General features: G+C 41.9%; 1 protein-coding gene across 3 annotated transcripts in view; it reads left to right on the top strand.

The window, feature by feature from the left end:
- DOCK10 (dedicator of cytokinesis 10) overlaps nucleotides 1-17,007 on the top strand; it is a 165,755-nt gene extending 148,748 nt beyond the window's left edge. For all 3 annotated transcript variants that reach the window (XM_086467803.1, XM_086467802.1, XM_086467800.1), the window contains exons 48-56: nucleotides 1,102-1,208; nucleotides 1,693-1,815; nucleotides 2,775-2,888; nucleotides 8,864-9,010; nucleotides 9,530-9,740; nucleotides 11,965-12,155; nucleotides 12,829-12,929; nucleotides 13,264-13,402; nucleotides 16,888-17,007. In XM_086467803.1, coding sequence (XP_086323929.1) covers nucleotides 1,102-1,208; nucleotides 1,693-1,815; nucleotides 2,775-2,888; nucleotides 8,864-9,010; nucleotides 9,530-9,740; nucleotides 11,965-12,155; nucleotides 12,829-12,929; nucleotides 13,264-13,402; nucleotides 16,888-17,007 — 1,253 coding nt within the window. The remainder of the gene's footprint in view (nucleotides 1-1,101; nucleotides 1,209-1,692; nucleotides 1,816-2,774; nucleotides 2,889-8,863; nucleotides 9,011-9,529; nucleotides 9,741-11,964; nucleotides 12,156-12,828; nucleotides 12,930-13,263; nucleotides 13,403-16,887) is intronic.
- The last annotated feature ends 1,079 nt before the right edge of the window (nucleotides 17,008-18,086 follow it).

The following is an 18,086-nucleotide window of genomic DNA, read 5'->3' as shown; positions in this document are numbered from 1 at the left end:
ATCTGGTTACCCATATGAACTTAGTATAGATAAAGATTTCCTTTTAGAAAGAAGCTTTCTGTGAAGAGCAGTATTTCAGAGATGGCTCACTAGTGGTAAAATACTTTGCTTGAATAAACAACAGATAGCAGTAGGTAGAGTGAAGAACTTGTGGGTCATTTTAAACCTATGTTTAAATGGTTTTCAAAATTTGACAGAGGGGATGGAACTTTTCAATTGTGCCTTAGTAGCATTTTCCTACTTTTAAACTGAACACAAACTGTGTCAGGAGTTCATCACCTCCACTGGCAGGTTTACCTTCTCTGGTCAAGAGTGCTAGTAAAATCTGTGTGATCTGTAATGTGCAATGCCTCTGTAAGTTGTTCCTTCTGCAACCATTGCACTAAGGCCCCGGCTTAGCAAATACTAGATGTAAGCTTGGTTTCAATCCGTGTGAGCCTTCCCATTGGCAGCTTCTGCCACCAACCTGAGCTTTCTACAAGACAGTTCCTGGGTTAGGGCTGCAGTCACTCTGCTGACCCTGGGCAGGAAAAGGAGAGCTACTGCCAGGGTGTCCTCAAGCCCAGCAAAGACATGATGTGCTCTGGAGCAGCCGTCTCCCCATCAGCTGCAGCAAGCCTGGGGCGAACATGCCCCTCTCACTTGGGAAACCTGGCGGGTGGGACAAGTGCAGGCCCCAGCATGTAGCGTTAAGTGCCTGTAGGTCAGGCTGGGAGTCACAGCACTGGTTTCACAAGTATAAATTGTCTCGCCTCAGCCTATGACAGTGATTCCTGCATAGATGAGTGGTGCACATATGGTTTTGTAAGGACTGCTGGTGCTGCGCAGCTAAGGAACCGAAATGCCAAAGCGAAGAATAAGATTGCATCAGGAAAATGTTATAGTTAACCTTTGCCTGGACGAGTGGATTTATGTCATAGGGAAAAGGCATAATAAACTCATAAATTTAGTCAGTTCCATTTGTGCTTCTCATCATGGGCTGTGAAAAATGTCACTAATCCAGTCAGATAAAATCAGCTCTGATTTAACAGCACCCAATATATTTTTGAATTATCTGGTTATTCAGTCATTAATTGACATTGTTATGACTTGTACTTCAAGGCTTATTTTCCATGGGATGGCCTGCTTTTCTGAGCATTACTCCCAACATTAAAGAAGAAGGTGCTATGAAGGAAGACTCTGGGATGCAAGATACTCCCTATAATGAGGTCAGCAGCATTAACATTTATATACTTGTTCTATATTAACACAGAGAGTTATTTCTAATGGATGCCCGTGCATGTTACAACAAATTATAGTGGGAGTGTACTTCACACAGTATTAAAAGGCACATGGCTTTTGAGTGAAATGTCAGCTGTTGTACTAAATATCGGGAATAGGTGTTTAACCAGAACATTAAGTACCAGAGCTGGAAGTTAGGCCAAGGGGGAGCCCATGAAGCAAACTCATTCTTCTCAATGATATGTCAAGTATTCAGGTATTTTCATGTTACTGTTATTTCAAGTTTTTATCTAAAGAAAAGCTAGGTCACCAATACCTGGTTAAACATGGTCATTGAAACAAACCTTCATATAGGAGAAATGAGAAAGAGAATAAAAATGAAATAGTGGGTATGTGATTTTGCTGCGTTGCCATTAACTAAATGCCACTAGCTGTCAAGTTACTGAACTATTTGTTTTTGTGAAATTGCAGAATATTCTTGTGGAGCAGCTGGAGTTGTGTGTTGAATATCTGTGGAAGTCTGAGAGATATGAGCTTATTGCTGAGGTTAACAAGCCTATCATTGCTGTTTTTGAGAAGCAGAGGGACTTTAAAGTAAGTTGGGGGGGGAGGGGTGTTAACTATCTTAGGACAACGATAAAGATCAAAATATTTAGGGGGAAAAAGAAGTGCTTTCTTTAAAGATATGTTTTTTAATTCCTGTCTGTAATTTCTCCTTTTAATGCTTTGTTCTGTTAGTAAATAAAAGATTGGTATCTTACCTTCCTCTTTTCAGCATCAATGCAACAGTAAATGAACAAAAAATTTTCAAACTTATCTCTTGTGTTAGCCAGTGGACGTGAATTTTTCCATGTGTTCTTAAACCAAGAGCATATTTGCATTGTATTTACGTTTAGAAACTGCTGATAAATTCTGTGATCTCTTCACAATGCCAGGGTTTCTTCATTTCTTATTTACTTGGCAATTCCAACACGTAGTGGATAACCAGATGATAATCTCATTTACTGATTTTTCTGGTTTTAAACAAAAGCAAAAAAAACCCCAACCAAACAAGTAAATAAAAGTAAAAAGGTGGGTAGCAATAAGCCGTATGCTGAGGAAGCAGGTCCTTAGATTTTAACTTTGTTGAAATTTTGGTTCACTATCCCAAGAAAGTGCTTTTTAGTGGTAATTGTGGATACCATATATTTGCATGGGGTTGGGAGGTGGTTGGAGTTGTTGGCACCTTGCTCTTGCTTTCATGTGGGAGACTTGGGTTCGCTGAGCTCTTAGTAGGTCCCTTCCATTGTCTGGTGGTGGGATGCTTGTCTTCCTGTGTGACCTTGTACACAAAGGCACCCACTGCCACAAAACTGCTCAGATGACAGAAACCTTGAAATGAATCTTTAGTGAAGGCGAACATGGTTAAATTGTTCCCTTAGCATGTACATCCATCTTTGCAAAGGTTTGGAAATCCAGTTAAGCCAAGCCATGCTTGTGTAGAGCTGTAGTGGCATTTCCCAAAGTACTTGCATGCTCTCACTTCCCCTCCCTCTCACTGTTTCTTAATGTAGAGGCTGTCTGATTTGTACTACGACATCCACCGCTCATACCTGAAGGTTGCAGAAGTAGTGAACTCTGAGAAACGTCTCTTTGGGCGATATTACCGTGTGGCATTTTATGGGCAGGTAAGTCAACTTGTGTTCTTTTGTCTCCACAGATTTCCAGATTTCAGCCATGTTCTTCTCACTGTGATGTATTTTGGGGAAGCTGAAACAGGGAAACACTTGGCAGTGAATCATGGGGTAGAAAATTCCTCTTGGGTCAGACTCCAAGCAGGATTTTACTTAGAAGAAAGAGCACTCAGTTGCACCTGTGTAAACTGCTGCTATGGATTTAGTGGTGTAATGGAGATCACACTTGTATGTCAGCTTTAGGTCTTGACTTCATCAAGCAAAACTGAAGCAGGGCAGGTTTTTTCAGAGTAAAACATAAATAAAATCAGATAAGGCATCTTTGATATATGGCGCTCTCCTAATAGAGCTTAAAAACAGAGCAGTATGCAGTAGATGTTTTGTTGTGTTTCTCGCTGACTCTGACTTCTGCTTTCAGGCCACCTCTGATTCTGTGCAATATATTGTAGAGTAGTTTTATTCCCTCTGCTGTGCTTCAGCATCCTCAAAGCATTATTTTGTGCTTTCTTCCACTACAAACCAGTGTAGCAATCCAGCATGTTCCTGTAAGACTTGGTTTTGACAAGCATACAATTTCCTTTACTCTAAAATAATAAGGCGTGTAAACAACAGATTGATGTGAATCATTCTGTTTGCTAATTAGATTTTAATGCAAAATTTGCTCTTTTCTTCTTTTGATCTTATTCAAGGCTGTGGTAAGTCTAGTTCTTTTGCATGTTTTGTTTAATTCTCCTCACATGTCCTCCATCCTTCCCTGTACTGTTACTTAACATTAACTTTCCTGTGCTCTCAATTCTTTGGTTCATGGCAAATGAAATAACACTGTTTCATTCATTATTGCATCCTGAAACTAATTTTGTTTGTTCAGCTACCTGAATTACCAAGCTATATATGTCGCCATGTCGTGCGTGCACCGTGGGGCCCAATGCTGCATCATCTCATCTCAGTGGAAGTTTTTGTCTCAGCTTCACTGAGAGTGAGATTGGACCCCTTCTTCCTCAGTTTAAAAACCTGGTGTAGCATTAATGCTGTTTGAATGCAAGCCTGCATTCCTGGCCTGTGCAGCAGCTCCATAGAGGGCGGCTGTTGGGTCAGTCTGTGATCTATGGCATAGTAACAGGAGCACTGTGGGGAGCGTGTGGCCACGTTCCTGGTGGTCCCTTGTAGGAGCAAGCAAATTGGGAGTCAGAGGGAAATGGCGAGTCCTGGCTCTTCATACAGGTTAGCAGTTCTGAACTTGCCAAATGCAAGGAGAAAGTAAGCTCTACCTGAGGAAGGGTAGAGTTTTCCTTATGCCTGACCTTCCTCAAAATGGGGGCAGTGGAGAGGGAAACAAGACTCTCCTACTTGCAACTCCTTGCCATGGGCTCTCCCCAAGGCAGCTACTTGTGAGTGGGTAATTTAGCTGCAGCAGTTCTGCTGAACTGGGTTAAAATCTGTTACAGTGCAATGACTTTTCAGCTGCCAGTGCCACAAGGGCAACTTCATTTAAACAGCTTTAGTGCTCTAAATTGTATGACTTTTTCATAGCTGCGTATTGCTCCGTCTGTTCCCTGGTGCCTCCAGACACTGAGCTCTAAATGCAGACAAGCACAGCTTCTTCCTTTCCTTCTGCAGGAGAGATGTTATGTGGTAGAAAGTGGGACTGCTCTGTATTGCTCCTTGCAGAGGCATAGTGACAAAAGTGTATGGCACAGTGCAAAGAATTAAAGGTAGATCATTCCCATCAGCATTACTTGTGCCTCATTTACCAAGGAAAATAGGAGTGGGTGTGCAGAACTGATTAAGAAGGGCTTACCAGTACACAAAGCACCGTGGCAGATGTGGGAGCTATGGATGAAGCTAGACCTGGAAGGACAGACAGAGAGAACAGTCTGTTCCCACATACTAGTTGTGCCTGCCTATTTTTCCTCTTTGGCAGGTTTCCTTTCTGTGTTTCTGTGTCCCTTTTTCCCATGTGCCACTTGCTTCCATTTTGGCTGTGCCAGTGGAAGGGTATGGGGCCTTTTGGTCCTTCTGTTGCCAAGAGTATTGCAGGCCTCCCTGCTGATGAAAGCAGTTTCAGTGCTAAATTCATTTAAAACATTAAAAGACAATTCCCTTTTCTTGTGCTTCAGGCAGTCTTTGCAATCTTCCTTCCAAAAGCTAATGGTTGCAGGTTTTACTAGTGTTACATGATTAAACCAGTTTAAAGCAATATGAATCGCTCCGCTTAGGCCACTACAAAGGAAATGCCACAGAAAGAGACTTGGTACGCAGGTGTGGGATGCTCGGTATGCAGGTAGGGGATTCCTTTTCAGTCTTACACATGCACTGCTCTATAAGATACCTATGGGTAGCTACATATGTAAGCATAGACCTAAAAAAGTGTATGACTACACTTATGCATCTATTCATGAAACGTTTTTATCATTTGTATCAATAATAAATATATACAGATATGTGTTTTGTAAAAAAGGAATGCTGCTGTTAACTGAAACAAAAACTGCAGAGAAACCAGATTGAAGAACAAAGGAATACTGCAAATACAGTTTGCAGGGAGAAGTTTGGGCATTCTTTGTGGAAAAAGAAAAACTGCAGCTGCACCTGAAAAACGTTATTCATGCAAAGGTGGAGACAGTATTTGGTTACTGCATTGCTGCAGGGACCGTCTGGAAGGATGGCTTGAACGAATGTAGTCCTTAGGGAGGATGTAGTTCGTTGTTTTCACCAGAGAGCTTTATTTGCCAGCTCAGAGAGCCGGATCTCATGGCAGCTGCTGTTTTAGAATTCAGATTCAGTTAAGGGCCTTTGGTGACAACATCTCGTTGCACCACCAAGTGGCCACACTAGCCAGTGCTTGTGATTTTATTCACACATGAGTGTTTTGAGAAGTTAATATCTTTCTTGAGTTAAAACCAAAAAAAGAGCTATTAGATACGTTGACCTAGCTGAAAACTCATATTGCACCAATAAGCAAAGGCATTCAAGACTTGTTTTCGGAGCAGTGTTAGGTAAAGGTAGAGCTGAGGTTTTGTTCTCCTGTCTTTGCAAGAAGCTGTAGAAGTTGGAGGGCAGATTTTCATAGTGGTAAGCTGACTGCAGGTTAATGTCTGAAGAGCAGAGATGTCTTCCCTTTTCCAAACGTGATAGAACAGCTGAAGCTTCCTTACCAAAGAGTACAGTACACTCACTTACCATAGGAGGAGATGCTCGCTTGATACAGGCAGGGATGGACCCATTAGATGCTAATTCTTGGTAGATAAAGCAGGTGGCTTTACCTCAGCACATCAGCTGTGGGGATAGTGTGTAATCTTCCAGCAAAGGCAGAGAAGAGTCTGATTTACTATGAGCTCCAAGGGCTGTGTCTGAATGCATACAGGGAGGAAGAAGGGCATTTTCAGTGCTCCCACAGTGACAATCCCAAGTCACAACTTGACTCTCAGCACATCAGAGCTCAGTGGAAACAAATAACCTACTGTCTGGGAGGTCATCTCCCTTGCATTACATTTAGCTGCTCCATGTAACAATTTTCATCTGTAAGGCTGGATTGTCCTTGCAGGACAAAACCATCCAGTATGAAAATAATCTAGGGATATGCATTGATAATGTAACCTTGGCTGCTTAATATTTTAGAATCCTGAAACTGGAGGATATTTGGCTCCTGACAAGTATTTAATCTTACTTGGAATAGTCTTAGCCAGACATATAGCATATGGCAGACACGATTATTTATAGTTCACAATTAACTTCTGCTTGTCACTTGTCAGCTGAAATACTGTAGGGAATATGTACTTAAATGATGTCTCTTCAGTTAGACACAAGACTATATCTGTTAGTTGTTTGTTTTCAGATTTTTTTTTTAAGCAAAACCATTAACACAGATACCACTTTATGTGCCATGCAGCATCAGCACAGAGATTTGGCATTTCCTGTGCCAAGTATATTATAAACACTGTGCTCCAGCATACAAACATACACAGAATTGGTGTTTAAGAGCATAAATTATATTCTAGTTTGCCCTGTGATTAATTTGGAAAACACGAGGTTTTTTGTTGAAAATACTGAATAGTAACAGAAAACAGATGGTTTTTGACAGAGGCAACCCTGAGTAGCATGTTCAAGTATATGGTTGCATGAAACTAATGAGGTTTTCTCACATAAAGCAGTCTTGCTTCAGTGGAAACAAGATCAGAAACCAGGTTATGGTCCTGCAGATCTTTTCTCAGTGAAATCGATAGAAAGTCAATTGCCTGCCCAGGTCAATAGATGTTTATAGGGTGTTGGCTTCTGAGCTCTAGATATGTTCTCTAATTACCTGTGAAGTTCTTCATATGCCTATGGATTTTAATTGATAACATTATTAAAATTTTTGCAGTCTTAGAAAGTCACTGTGAGACTGGTTAAGGTACTATCAGACAAGCTGCTGTTGCTGCTAGCAGTCATTGGTTTCCAGTAATGCCCACAGTGCTTTTGGCACTTGCTGAATTAAAAAAATTTATTCCCCCTTGTCCTCACTGAAGGAGAAGCCAGAGATGCATGTGTTTGTTAATCCCTGTTGAAATAAATCTTAGGGCTCTTTCTCCTAAACAAACATTGAAATTTACAGATAATTTATTTTAATTCTGTATACTTTTTTTGTGAAGATTTGCCTAGTCAATAATTTTAGTGGACAAAGTTGAAATATGCTTCAACATGAAAAGGCTGGATTTTGCATGAGTACCTTCCAAAGAGATTTTGGAGGTATCTCTTGACCTCATTCATTTGTGCTTCTCTGTTTTACAACAGATGGCAGTTTGCCTAGGTATATTGTAGAATTAGCTGTCCAAGCCACATCACGTTAAGTTTAAAGGGCCTTGGATCTGACATTGTTAATGCTGCCTGCCTTTCCCCTTTATCTCTGCAGCTTCAGGTATTTTCCTGTGGCTCACTTTGTGTTAAGGTGAAAGGAGGAGGCTTTGGGTGCAGCTGCAGTGGTTGACACTGCCAGATTTCAGCAGCAGCAGATGAAATCCTAGGAGGACGGCTGGTGCTACTCATGGCATTGGGATAAATCTAGTCCTTGTTAATGGGGCATCTGCTGCTTTCTGCTCAGCTGGAAGAGCTTCTCCAGGAGTGTCGATGTACATGTTCATCATGTAGCAGTTGAGCGTCTCACCTGCATGTGATGCAATGCTGTGTTAATTTTCTGAAGTTGGCATTTCTTCTGAAGCCTGACAGGTTCTTGTTCAGCTCTTCAGTGGAGCCTTTTATTAAAGCTCTGCCAAGTCCATCCAGTGTAATAAGTAAATGACCTTAACAAGATTGAGCTTTTTTGCAAAGTCTGTGTCTCGTCTATTTTTTTTTCCTTTTCAAATGTAAGTCTCTGAAAATGCTGCAATTCCATGTGGCCTTTCAAGATGCCACCAGAGTTCCTCTTCAGCTGCCCTGAACAGATGCAGATGGGTTCAGAGATGCTCCCCATGCCATGGCCCTGCACATCGCTGTGGGCAGGAGTGCCCTGCGCAGTGCCCAGCCTTTGCCTGAGCATGTGGCTCCCACATAGGATGTGCTGGAAGTGGCACCCAGCAAACAGCTATTACACTCGTGTTCTGTTAGCATAGTGCTTCCGAAATACTTAATTTAACCAAATGATCAAAATCTACAGAATTTTTAATGTCCAGTTTTTAATTAGAGTTTTTTCATCATACACACATCAGCATTCTCAAGAAAGCACTTCAGCTCTTTAAACAACTAGGTCTCTTACATGAATAAGTGTATATGAGTTATTTCCTGGGTAACTTCAGAGATACCAGACCAGTATAAACCCAGACATCTAGATACGTGTCTGCTAGGAGTGGAGAGAGAGAAGCTTTTAACTTAGGTGCTGGAAATGGCATACTGGATGCTCTGGTGGGTATGCAGGCAACCTTGATTCCTGATGTAAGCACCTTGTTGAGGCTTTGCTTGCCTCTTGTGTTTACTATATCCTTCCATTTCTTTTCAAACAGGGTTTTTTTGAAGAAGAAGAAGGTAAAGAGTATATCTATAAAGAACCCAAATTAACTGGCTTGTCTGAGATCTCTCAAAGGCTGATGAAACTTTATGCAGACAAGTTTGGAATAGATAATGTGAAGATCATCCAGGACTCCAACAAGGTACAAAAGACTGCATTTTTTGCATGGAGGGGAGAACTGAGCACACGGTTCATGTTTTTGAGAGCTGTGTTTTGAAGGAATGTGAACTGAGTATATGTGTAAACTTCTATGACCCTGTTTTACAACCAAAAAAAGACCCTCACCTTATAGCATGGCAGGTGCTTTATGGAAATGACAATGTCACAGCAGGGCACCACAGTCAGTGGGAAAAGCGCATATTCCAGTATGTGCTTGCAGAGAGCAGGCAGATGTTTACTGCACCGTGGAAGCAGGGTTTTTTTCCCTCTTTTTATTTAGCTTTCATCCACTTTTGCCAATGGCTATATTCAAAAGTCCTACTGTTCTTAGCAGCCTCTTGGTTAAATATCTTTGTATTAATCTGTGCTCTGAATATTACATTTGGAAGTCTCAGTTTTAATCAGTATTGCTATGATAGATAAAAGCATCAGAAATGTAATGGATTCCTTGGAAGCTCATATCACTTAACAGAATTTTATTATGTTTGCCACTGTTACACAGGTCAACCCCAAAGACCTGGATCCAAAATATGCATATATCCAGGTGACATATGTCACTCCTTTCTTTGAAGAGAAAGAAGCCGAAGATCGAAAGACCGACTTTGAAATGCATCACAATATCAACCGTTTTGTGTTTGAAACACCTTTCACACTCTCAGGAAAAAAGCACGGAGGTGTAGAAGAGCAGTGCAAGAGGCGCACGATCCTGACAAGTACGTTTTCAGGCTGCTTCTCCCCTTTGCTAGTTAAGACCAGCAGTGTGTTTCAAGTGCCAGGTTTTCTGCAGTCAGTGGGTACAGCACGTTGGGCAGAATGATAAGTAATCTTTTCGTGAGTCCATTGGCAATGTATGTGCTTTCTCACAGTCCTGACAACTGTCCTAGGGAAAGATATTTTCATTTGTGGAGTCATCAGCTGTCTTATTTTTCCTTATTATTGACATCTTAACTGTTCTTGCAGTGATGTAATTTGGGGGTGTTTCTGCTGGAGGCAGCTTACCATTCAGAACCATTGTTCTTTTTATAAATAAACAAGTCAAAGAAAAAGTGAAGCAGTGTGCCTGTTCTGCTAAGAAGAGTAAAACTTTGCAGATATAAATTTTTGTTCAAAATGGGAGTAAGATACATTATATAGAATTTTTTTAAGTGAGAGGTAAGATTTCATCTCATCGGGTATTTTAAGACAGGAATGTCAGGACCACTAGATATGTCTGTTCTTACTGAGTCATACTAAAGAGAAAATGTTTAGCTCCTTATCATGATTGAAATCTCTTTTTAAAGAGGCATCCTTTGTTAAACTACTACTGAAACCTGACCTGTCTGAATTTTGACTGGGAGTATGAGCAACTGTCTGAGATGGAGGCTTTGTTTTCATGGGCAGTCATGAGCAGAGGGGCTGATGTTCACAGCAAAGGGTGACATAAAATCCAGTTCCCCACCAACTTCAGAGCATCTGCTTCCCCCAAAGGGCAAAGTGGAGAAAGCTGCTTACAGTACAGGCGTAGTTGCCTAAAAGTTTTGTTCTGGCAAGTCAGGAAAGAGGCACTGATGTCTGAGGGCATCTTGTTACGTGACACAGCTTTGCTTGTAAGAAGAAGAAAGGAGGAGGAGGTTGTGTGTGGTTTTTTTAAGTGCTTGAGCAGCAATAGATGTTTTGAGATCTGTATTGAAGCAGGTAGTTTCACTGACTTGAAAGTGCAGCTGTTATGATATGTCTGGCGAAAACAAAGGGGGTTATTCAGCAGAGTATTTTCCCTAGGTTATTACATGCTCTCACAACTTTCAGCCTGGCTCTGTCTTTGGTGTTAGGTGGAAATTTGATGACATTCTCTTCTCCCCTGCTTTTCCCTCTGGCACCCACCTCATCTTAGTGCTTTTCTCGAAAGGAAACTTTTTTTTTCCTTTTTTTTTTCCCCTTTCGATAAAGTCATATATTTTTGTTTGCTTCCTATGTAAAAAGAAGCGCTTTTAGTTTGAGAAGAAAGCAAGGCTTACCGGTATGACTGGAGGAGCAGTGGAAGTTAATTGTGCTTGCGCAGAGGTACTGGGTGGCTGGAGTGGTACCCGCTCAGCATCTCTGCTCCGGAGCCTGCTGCCTGCATTCCACAGAGGACAAGTGCGGTCTGGCTGCGGTCTGTGGTTTGCTGGCTCTCTGCCGTGCCTGGTTGTGACTCGTGCTTCCAGCTCTGGAAGTCCTGGGTTTCCTGCTGTCCAAGGAGACAGCCACCCTGTAAGCTGGAACTCATTTAGGTCTGAGCTGACTGGCAGCAGATGCTCACTAGAGGAGGGAGTTTGGGAGGCCTTCCAAAGTGTGTTGGGCAATTGGGAAAAGATTGTTAGCTCAGATCAGACTTAATGTGCCATAACAGTACCTTTGCCAGACTCCCTGAGATCTGTGAAAAGGCCTTGACTGGAAGGAAGGGGTTTTAATGATGAATAATTCCTCTGTCAGCTCCCATAGCAGTATTTATGTTGAATACTAAAAGTAACTCCTTCTTTGAGGATGATGTTTTAATAGTAGTTCATCTGTAGGTGACCAATACCCAATTCAGCTAAACTAGAGGCTCCTGCCTCTAACCTGAAATGGGTTTGATGGGATGTTTTGAGCTGTTTGAAGTTCAATACAGGCTTATCATTTGGTTCTTTAACTCAGAAGAAGAAATTTGTGGATTCTAAAATTTGAGCAGCCACATGGATGTGACAGCACTCAGTAGCAAACAGTGGTGAATTCAAAAGGAAATGCTCTTCTAGTGCCAGGTACATCAAAATTCAGTTTGAACCTGCTGTGTCACTTTTGCTTATTTGGTGATTAAAACCTAATTTGCATGGATTGATAGAGAGGTTGACAAAGTCAAAAGTTAATACTTTAATTGTTTTGCTTTCTTAAATACTCCCTTGTTGTGTGACTTTCTCTGATACTCTTCTTGCTTTCGAGTAGCCAGTCACTTGTTTCCCTACGTGAAGAAGCGTATTCAAGTCATAAGCCAAACCAGCACAGAGCTGAACCCTATCGAAGTAGCGATTGACGAGATGTCCAAAAAAGTCTCAGAGCTCAATCAGCTTTGTACGATGGAAGAAGTGGACATGATCCGACTGCAGCTCAAACTTCAAGGAAGTGTCAGTGTCAAGGTAATGACAATTCACCTTTTTTTCTTTTATTTTTTCATGCATCTACCTAAATTTTTATTCTGATTGTCATCAATCGAGGCATTTGTTGTCTCTCTTATATTTCTGGTTGTATCTTGTATTCCAGTGCTGTTGGAGCCCGCTCTAAAAATGTGAGGGAATGGGAAGATTTCCACTGATGTTGATGACTGCTGGATTTATGTGCATATGTAGCTATTTCAGTCAAATCTTCTCTAAATAAACGTTAAGACCTTTCTAACAAGACCATCATGTGTCACTTGAGAATACAGCCCACCGCACAGCCAAGCATGCAGACAATTTAAAGGGAGATTTGTTATGATTGGTTCTGTCATTTCCTATTTAGAAAAGTTGGGATTGGTGAGAGGTGTGTGTATTTCTGGTGCCCTCATTAAAATGTCTTCAAGCATACAGCCTTCTAGGTGGTTAACTAGCTGAGGACTTTCAAAGGCCAGCAGAGATAGGCAGTTTGCACGAGTCTGACCAGCTCCCTTTGTTCAGTAAAACCCTTCAGGTGTCATCCAGGTGACAAGAGAAGCGAGGTGATGTTCTTCACACAGGCTTGGTTGCCTGAGGCCAGTTCTCAAGCCTTGGAACACAAGAGAAAATGAAAATAAACTGCTAATTCTTTGCACCTGAGCTGTGTTTTTTCCCCCAGGTAAATGCTGGACCAATGGCCTATGCTCGAGCTTTTCTTGAAGAGACAAATGCTAAAAGATACCCTGATAATCAAGTTAAGCTTCTGAAGGAAATCTTCAGGTAAACATTAAGTTTAGACTTTCTACCCTCTGCATAGTATGAGTAGTGTGAGTAGGTGTGACACAAAGTCAAGCTGAGTTGAACCAGGCTAATTTACATCTGCATTTACCCTGTCTTACACATCATTCCCAAGAAAACACTGCTGATGTTTTGGGCTATCCTAGTAGCCTATGTTCCTCTTGATCTGAGGATGAGTTATGAAATTCACTTCTAACAAGGTGTAATTTGCAGGGGGGAGTAGTAGTACAGTAGTGTGCCTGTACATGTATATAGATAGGGTTTTTTCATTACTACAAAATTTACATGGTCGTTCTTTGTGTTTTTGTGCTTGTAGGCAATTTGCAGAAGCATGTGGACATGCTCTTGATGTCAATGAACGCCTTATTAAGGAGGACCAATTTGAATATCAGGGAGAGATGAAGTCTCATTATAAGGATATGCTCAGCGAGCTCTCTGCAGTTATGAATGAACAGGTTAGATCATCTCTTTTGGTGCTGGCTGGGCTGAGTTGAGGGTAGCTAATTGTGTCTTCTAGTGACAAATTAAGCTGTAGAGCAAAATACTAGAAGTAAAACCTGGCAGTGCAACAGTCACTGAGAAAACATAATTTAGTCCTCCCCCCTTCCCTTTTTTAAACCCAGCTGTATTATATGTAATTAGTCTGATTGATATCAAAGATTTGTCTTCTACATGTCTTGCTACATATTGAAAAGCTGAATGTTCTTGAGGCTAAATGCAGACTGAGGTCACAGGCGTAGAAAGATAATCGGTTAAATGAGTGTTTTATGCTTTGCTGTGATGTATTTAATTAAAACAGTAAATTGCTTTTAAGACCTAGCTTGTGACTGGAGGGAGGTATCTTTATAGTTTCTATTTGTATTCAGCTTTCAGAGCAAGAGTTCTTTCTTTTCTATTTTTTTATATTTAAGTACACTGTCAAAATACATGCCATGTATTTCAGCTGTTATGTTTTCTGGTTTAATTTAAATATTGGGTGATTCTGCGTACTAAAATCCACATTAAATCATGCTTAATTATTTCCCTGCATGTTGTTGTTTAGGCCATCTTAGATTGCATCAGAGAAATACTTGTTCTCTAGCAGTTGCACTGCATTTCCAGGTGCCTATAGCACACATAAGCAATGAGTACAAAGTTACTTTGTTTAACCATTGGTATCAGTGATGGCATGTCACAGAAATGTCTAATTGGCATCCCTCTAGACCGTGCTGTATTATTCATCTTCACATGTGAGGAGAATAAGGATTCACGAGAATTTTTGGCCAGGATTTGTTAGAATTACTGTGGAACTGAGCTAGTTTTTTACAGGCTGTAAAGCGGTGTGATTGCTTTGAAGGTTTGGTGTACGCCAGGTGGGGGTCAAGCTCAGTGGTGGTTGCTGTTCTGTGAGTTGTGCTCCCTTCCTGTTTAGGTGTATAAAGATTTCTGAACTTTAAGCATTCCAGTAATTTTATCATAACTAATATTTATCACTGTTTCTTAAATTAATTGTGTAAATATTAAAGGTATCATTTGTTACTCAATGTTCATGCCTCTCCTGTGGAAGTTATTTTGGCCATCCAGTCAAAGTGCGTAGGCAGTACCATATGTCTTGTGTGAACTGCTGTTCCCTGTGAGAATGGAAAATGTATGGTCAACTTAAATGAGACATGAGCAGCCCAAGAGTTTCAGCATTCATAAAATATTTCGTGAGTTCTATTAAATATTCACAGCTGTGTTTGTATCAGCGAACTCTTGAGTTTTCTTCACGTAAATGAAAAGACTAAATAATACAAAATTACTTGTACATAACAGTGTTAATATGTAAAGTTAAGAGTTCATCCAGCAAAAGTCAGCATCATCATCTGTTTAACCAAAATCATCTGAATTTGAAAGTCCACACTGAAAACCAGTCTCCCACTTGCAGCCCTGTGGGTCAGCCTTATAAGCGACAGCCCAGTTTTCCAGGCAGTGTGGCTTTGGGGGAAAACTGCTGCTCTTGCAATGAATGCCTGAACTCCCTACTTCTGAGCAGAGCGTTGCCTCAGAGAAATCACATGCTGTAAACTGTGGCTGAAATATTTATCTCGCAGTTGGAAAGCTTGAGGCTGTCTTGCTACTGTGCTGTGTGCTTTACACCAGTAAGATTTGCCATCTTTCCCATTGTTGTATTAAAGAGGGTTTTGTTTGCTCACCCACTGACAGTGACTCTTTCATCACCATATGTTTTTCTCTTTTTTTTTTGTTTTGTTTTGTTTTGTTTTTCTTTTCTGACAGCTCTGTCATGGTCCTTGCTTATACAGCTTCTCTTCTTCCCTGTCTAACATTTCCCTCAATACTATAGCCAAAAGTGGTATGTTCATTTTTCTTACATCTATTTTTTCTTTTAATGTCACGTACTTTCCTCACTTGCTGTTTTTTCTACTTGGCATGTTTGTTTAGTTTCATGTCTAATGACTCCCTTGCTCAGGGAGTATAAAAAAAAAAAAAAAAAGAAGGTACCTTAGGATCCTAGTCAGGAACTTAGGAATATCGGTGGGGCAGCTCAACAACAACCTCCTGATGCAAAAGCATGTACCAGTAGTAGCAAAAGAGGCCAGATGGAAGGGGTGGGAATAAATGGCACAGAAAGGTACCGATTAAGCCAAGCCCCCCTTGAACCACAAGTGTGGTCCCCTTCTCACAGCCCTGCCCACCACGCTGCTCATGGCCGCAGGCTGAGGCCAGGCTGGGGTGCGGCGGACAGCCTGCAAGCCGGGATGTGCAGGGTTCGGAAGGACTCGTACAGCCCAGTGCAACAGCAGCCGCCCCAAGCTCTCTTCTTCTGATGCCCCCGGGGAGAGCGTTGGATTTGAGTCACGGCTGGGTGAAGTTGGCAGTCTGGGCAGGCAGTATGTGCCGCAGCCTTCCTGCGCTCCGCCGTGCTGCCCTGCTCTCCTTGCAGCTTCCCGGGCTTTGCTGGGTGCTGCCAGGGACTGCCTGTGCCCGGCGCTCTTCCTCCAGCCCGCAGCGTGGGAGCAGCTCCTCCCCGGAACTGCCCGAGTTGCTGGCTCAGGCAGTAAAGCTGTACATGGAGGCAGCATGCTCGTGTCTGCCTGAGTAGTAATAAATGTGGTCTGGTTGACCTGCAACCCTGACCAGAGATAACTGGGGGTTGAAGGTGTAAGATTACTCCTGGAGCTTTGTGAAGGGGAGAGGTTTCTCTTCCACTGCTGACAGCTGCGTGGTCAGTGGGGATGGCCCGTGTCTCTGCTGTGGATGCTTCAGCATAGTGCCCCGTGGAAGAAGTCAGGTTTTCAGTGTGTACTTACAGAAGCAAGTAGGGAAAATACCTATAACCAAGATTAAGAGAACTTCTTCAGGGGAAAAAAAAATTCCTTCTTGCTGAAGCCTATACATAGGACTGGGCAGAGCAAGCTTTTGCCACTGTTCCTCCCCGAGTGCAGTTCTGCCTCCAGCCTCAGCCTGGCAGTTGCTCCAAACCCTGCTAACCGGCATATTTTTTCAGCTGCCATGTGTATGAAGCTCAGTGGCGATGCTGCATGCCCCTAACAACTGCACGGGCACAGCTGGGGCCAGTCTGTACCACAGTCAGTAGGTGCTAGTGCAGGCGTCTTCTGAGTTTATAAAATGTAGGTGACTTCTCAGTTGTGTTTGTATGAGCATTGTTAGATAAACACAGTTCAGGGAACCCCATGAAGCACCACTTGGCAGAAGCCAGTGAGCCCAGCCCAGTCCCATGTGTTGCCCCAGCTCAGAGGATGTCTTCCCTCTCGCTGCAGCCTCCGGTCACTTCTGGGTCCCCAGGCAAACATCCTTTTCCTCTGTCAGATCCTTAGCATGGTTGTGTAATAAATAAACAATGGGAAATCCTTGGTTAGACAGTGAACACTTCAGACACCAAACTATTCAGATCTCTCTTACTGTTGCATTTTTTTTTTCTTTTCTTTTTTCTGAAAAGATTGCATACAAGGAGGACTCAGCAAAACAGCAAGGAATGGAGCACACTTATTCACGAGTCATCAGTAGAGCCAGCTCATCTGTGCCAGCAGCCACCACTCCGGCAAATCCTGATGCTTGACTTCAACATGGGGAACATATGGCCTTGGGAAGACTTGGGGTGGCTGGGGGTGGGTTTTGTTCTTTGGGTGGTTTTTTTCCTTTTAGCTTAATAATACTGAAAATTAATTTGAACACGGACAATGCCAGGAAAAGGATTTGTGGGTTATGATTTTAATTTATTGGAAGTCTTCACAGTGTTATTTTTTAAAACTGCAAGCTTGATTTTTTTTTTTTTTTTGTCTGCCCCAATATTTGCACATACCCTATCTTTTTTTTTGTTGTCAATTTTTGATTTTGAGCAGCCTTTATTAAGCCAGGCTGGTTATGAAATTCTCATTGAACAGATAGGTACACAGCAAACCCTAAGTTTGTTATAAATTATAATATATCTAATACTAAGTCCTAGTATACATATATTTTAAAGGTCAGAGTGGATGTTTTATAACATTTAAGTATATTTCAATTGTAAATAGAAGATGTGTAAAATATGTCATTTTTACAAAATTTAAAAAATATCTTTTTAGTTAATTATGACAGTACTAAGAATATGGATAACATTTCAGTTACCATTATATTAAAATATTTGTGTATGTGTATAAAAGCGTCCATAAAGTTTTCTCTTGTAAGGTCTGTGCATTGATTCATTCCCATGTCAGCACTTTCCAGAGCAGTGGAGATCAAGATGCCTCCTACATCCTGGCTATCTGTTGTGTTTGTGGTTGCTGGTAGGGACACTTACAACCATCTGCAGAGCATGGCTTCAGATTCTCTCCATGGCCCTAGACTGAGGCCACCCTGGGAAACAGGGCCTTGGTGTAGTCCTCCTGCTTGAGGCAGAGGAAGCCCTGCTCTTCCTTTGAAGCTCGTAGTCCCAGGTTTTGCCTGAGGCCTGTTGGGAAACAGCATGCCTCTAGTGAGATGTTTGTTTCAGTTTCTGCATCATGTTGGGAAGAGGTGGAGCAGTTCTGCCAGCTGTTATGAGTTCCCTTTAAGTGCAGCACTCCCATGCTCCTTCATGTTCATTCCTTTGCCCATAGAAAATCCCTGCTTCCAAGGGTCCCTGCTTTTTGTGGGTCTGTGTTAGGATCCTCCTTCTCT

Source organism: Leptosomus discolor, chromosome 7 (assembly GCF_034619465.1).
Source record: "Leptosomus discolor isolate bLepDis1 chromosome 7, bLepDis1.hap2, whole genome shotgun sequence".
Lineage (NCBI taxonomy): Eukaryota > Metazoa > Chordata > Aves > Leptosomiformes > Leptosomidae > Leptosomus > Leptosomus discolor.
This window is presented reverse-complemented; position numbering and strand designations above follow the sequence as displayed.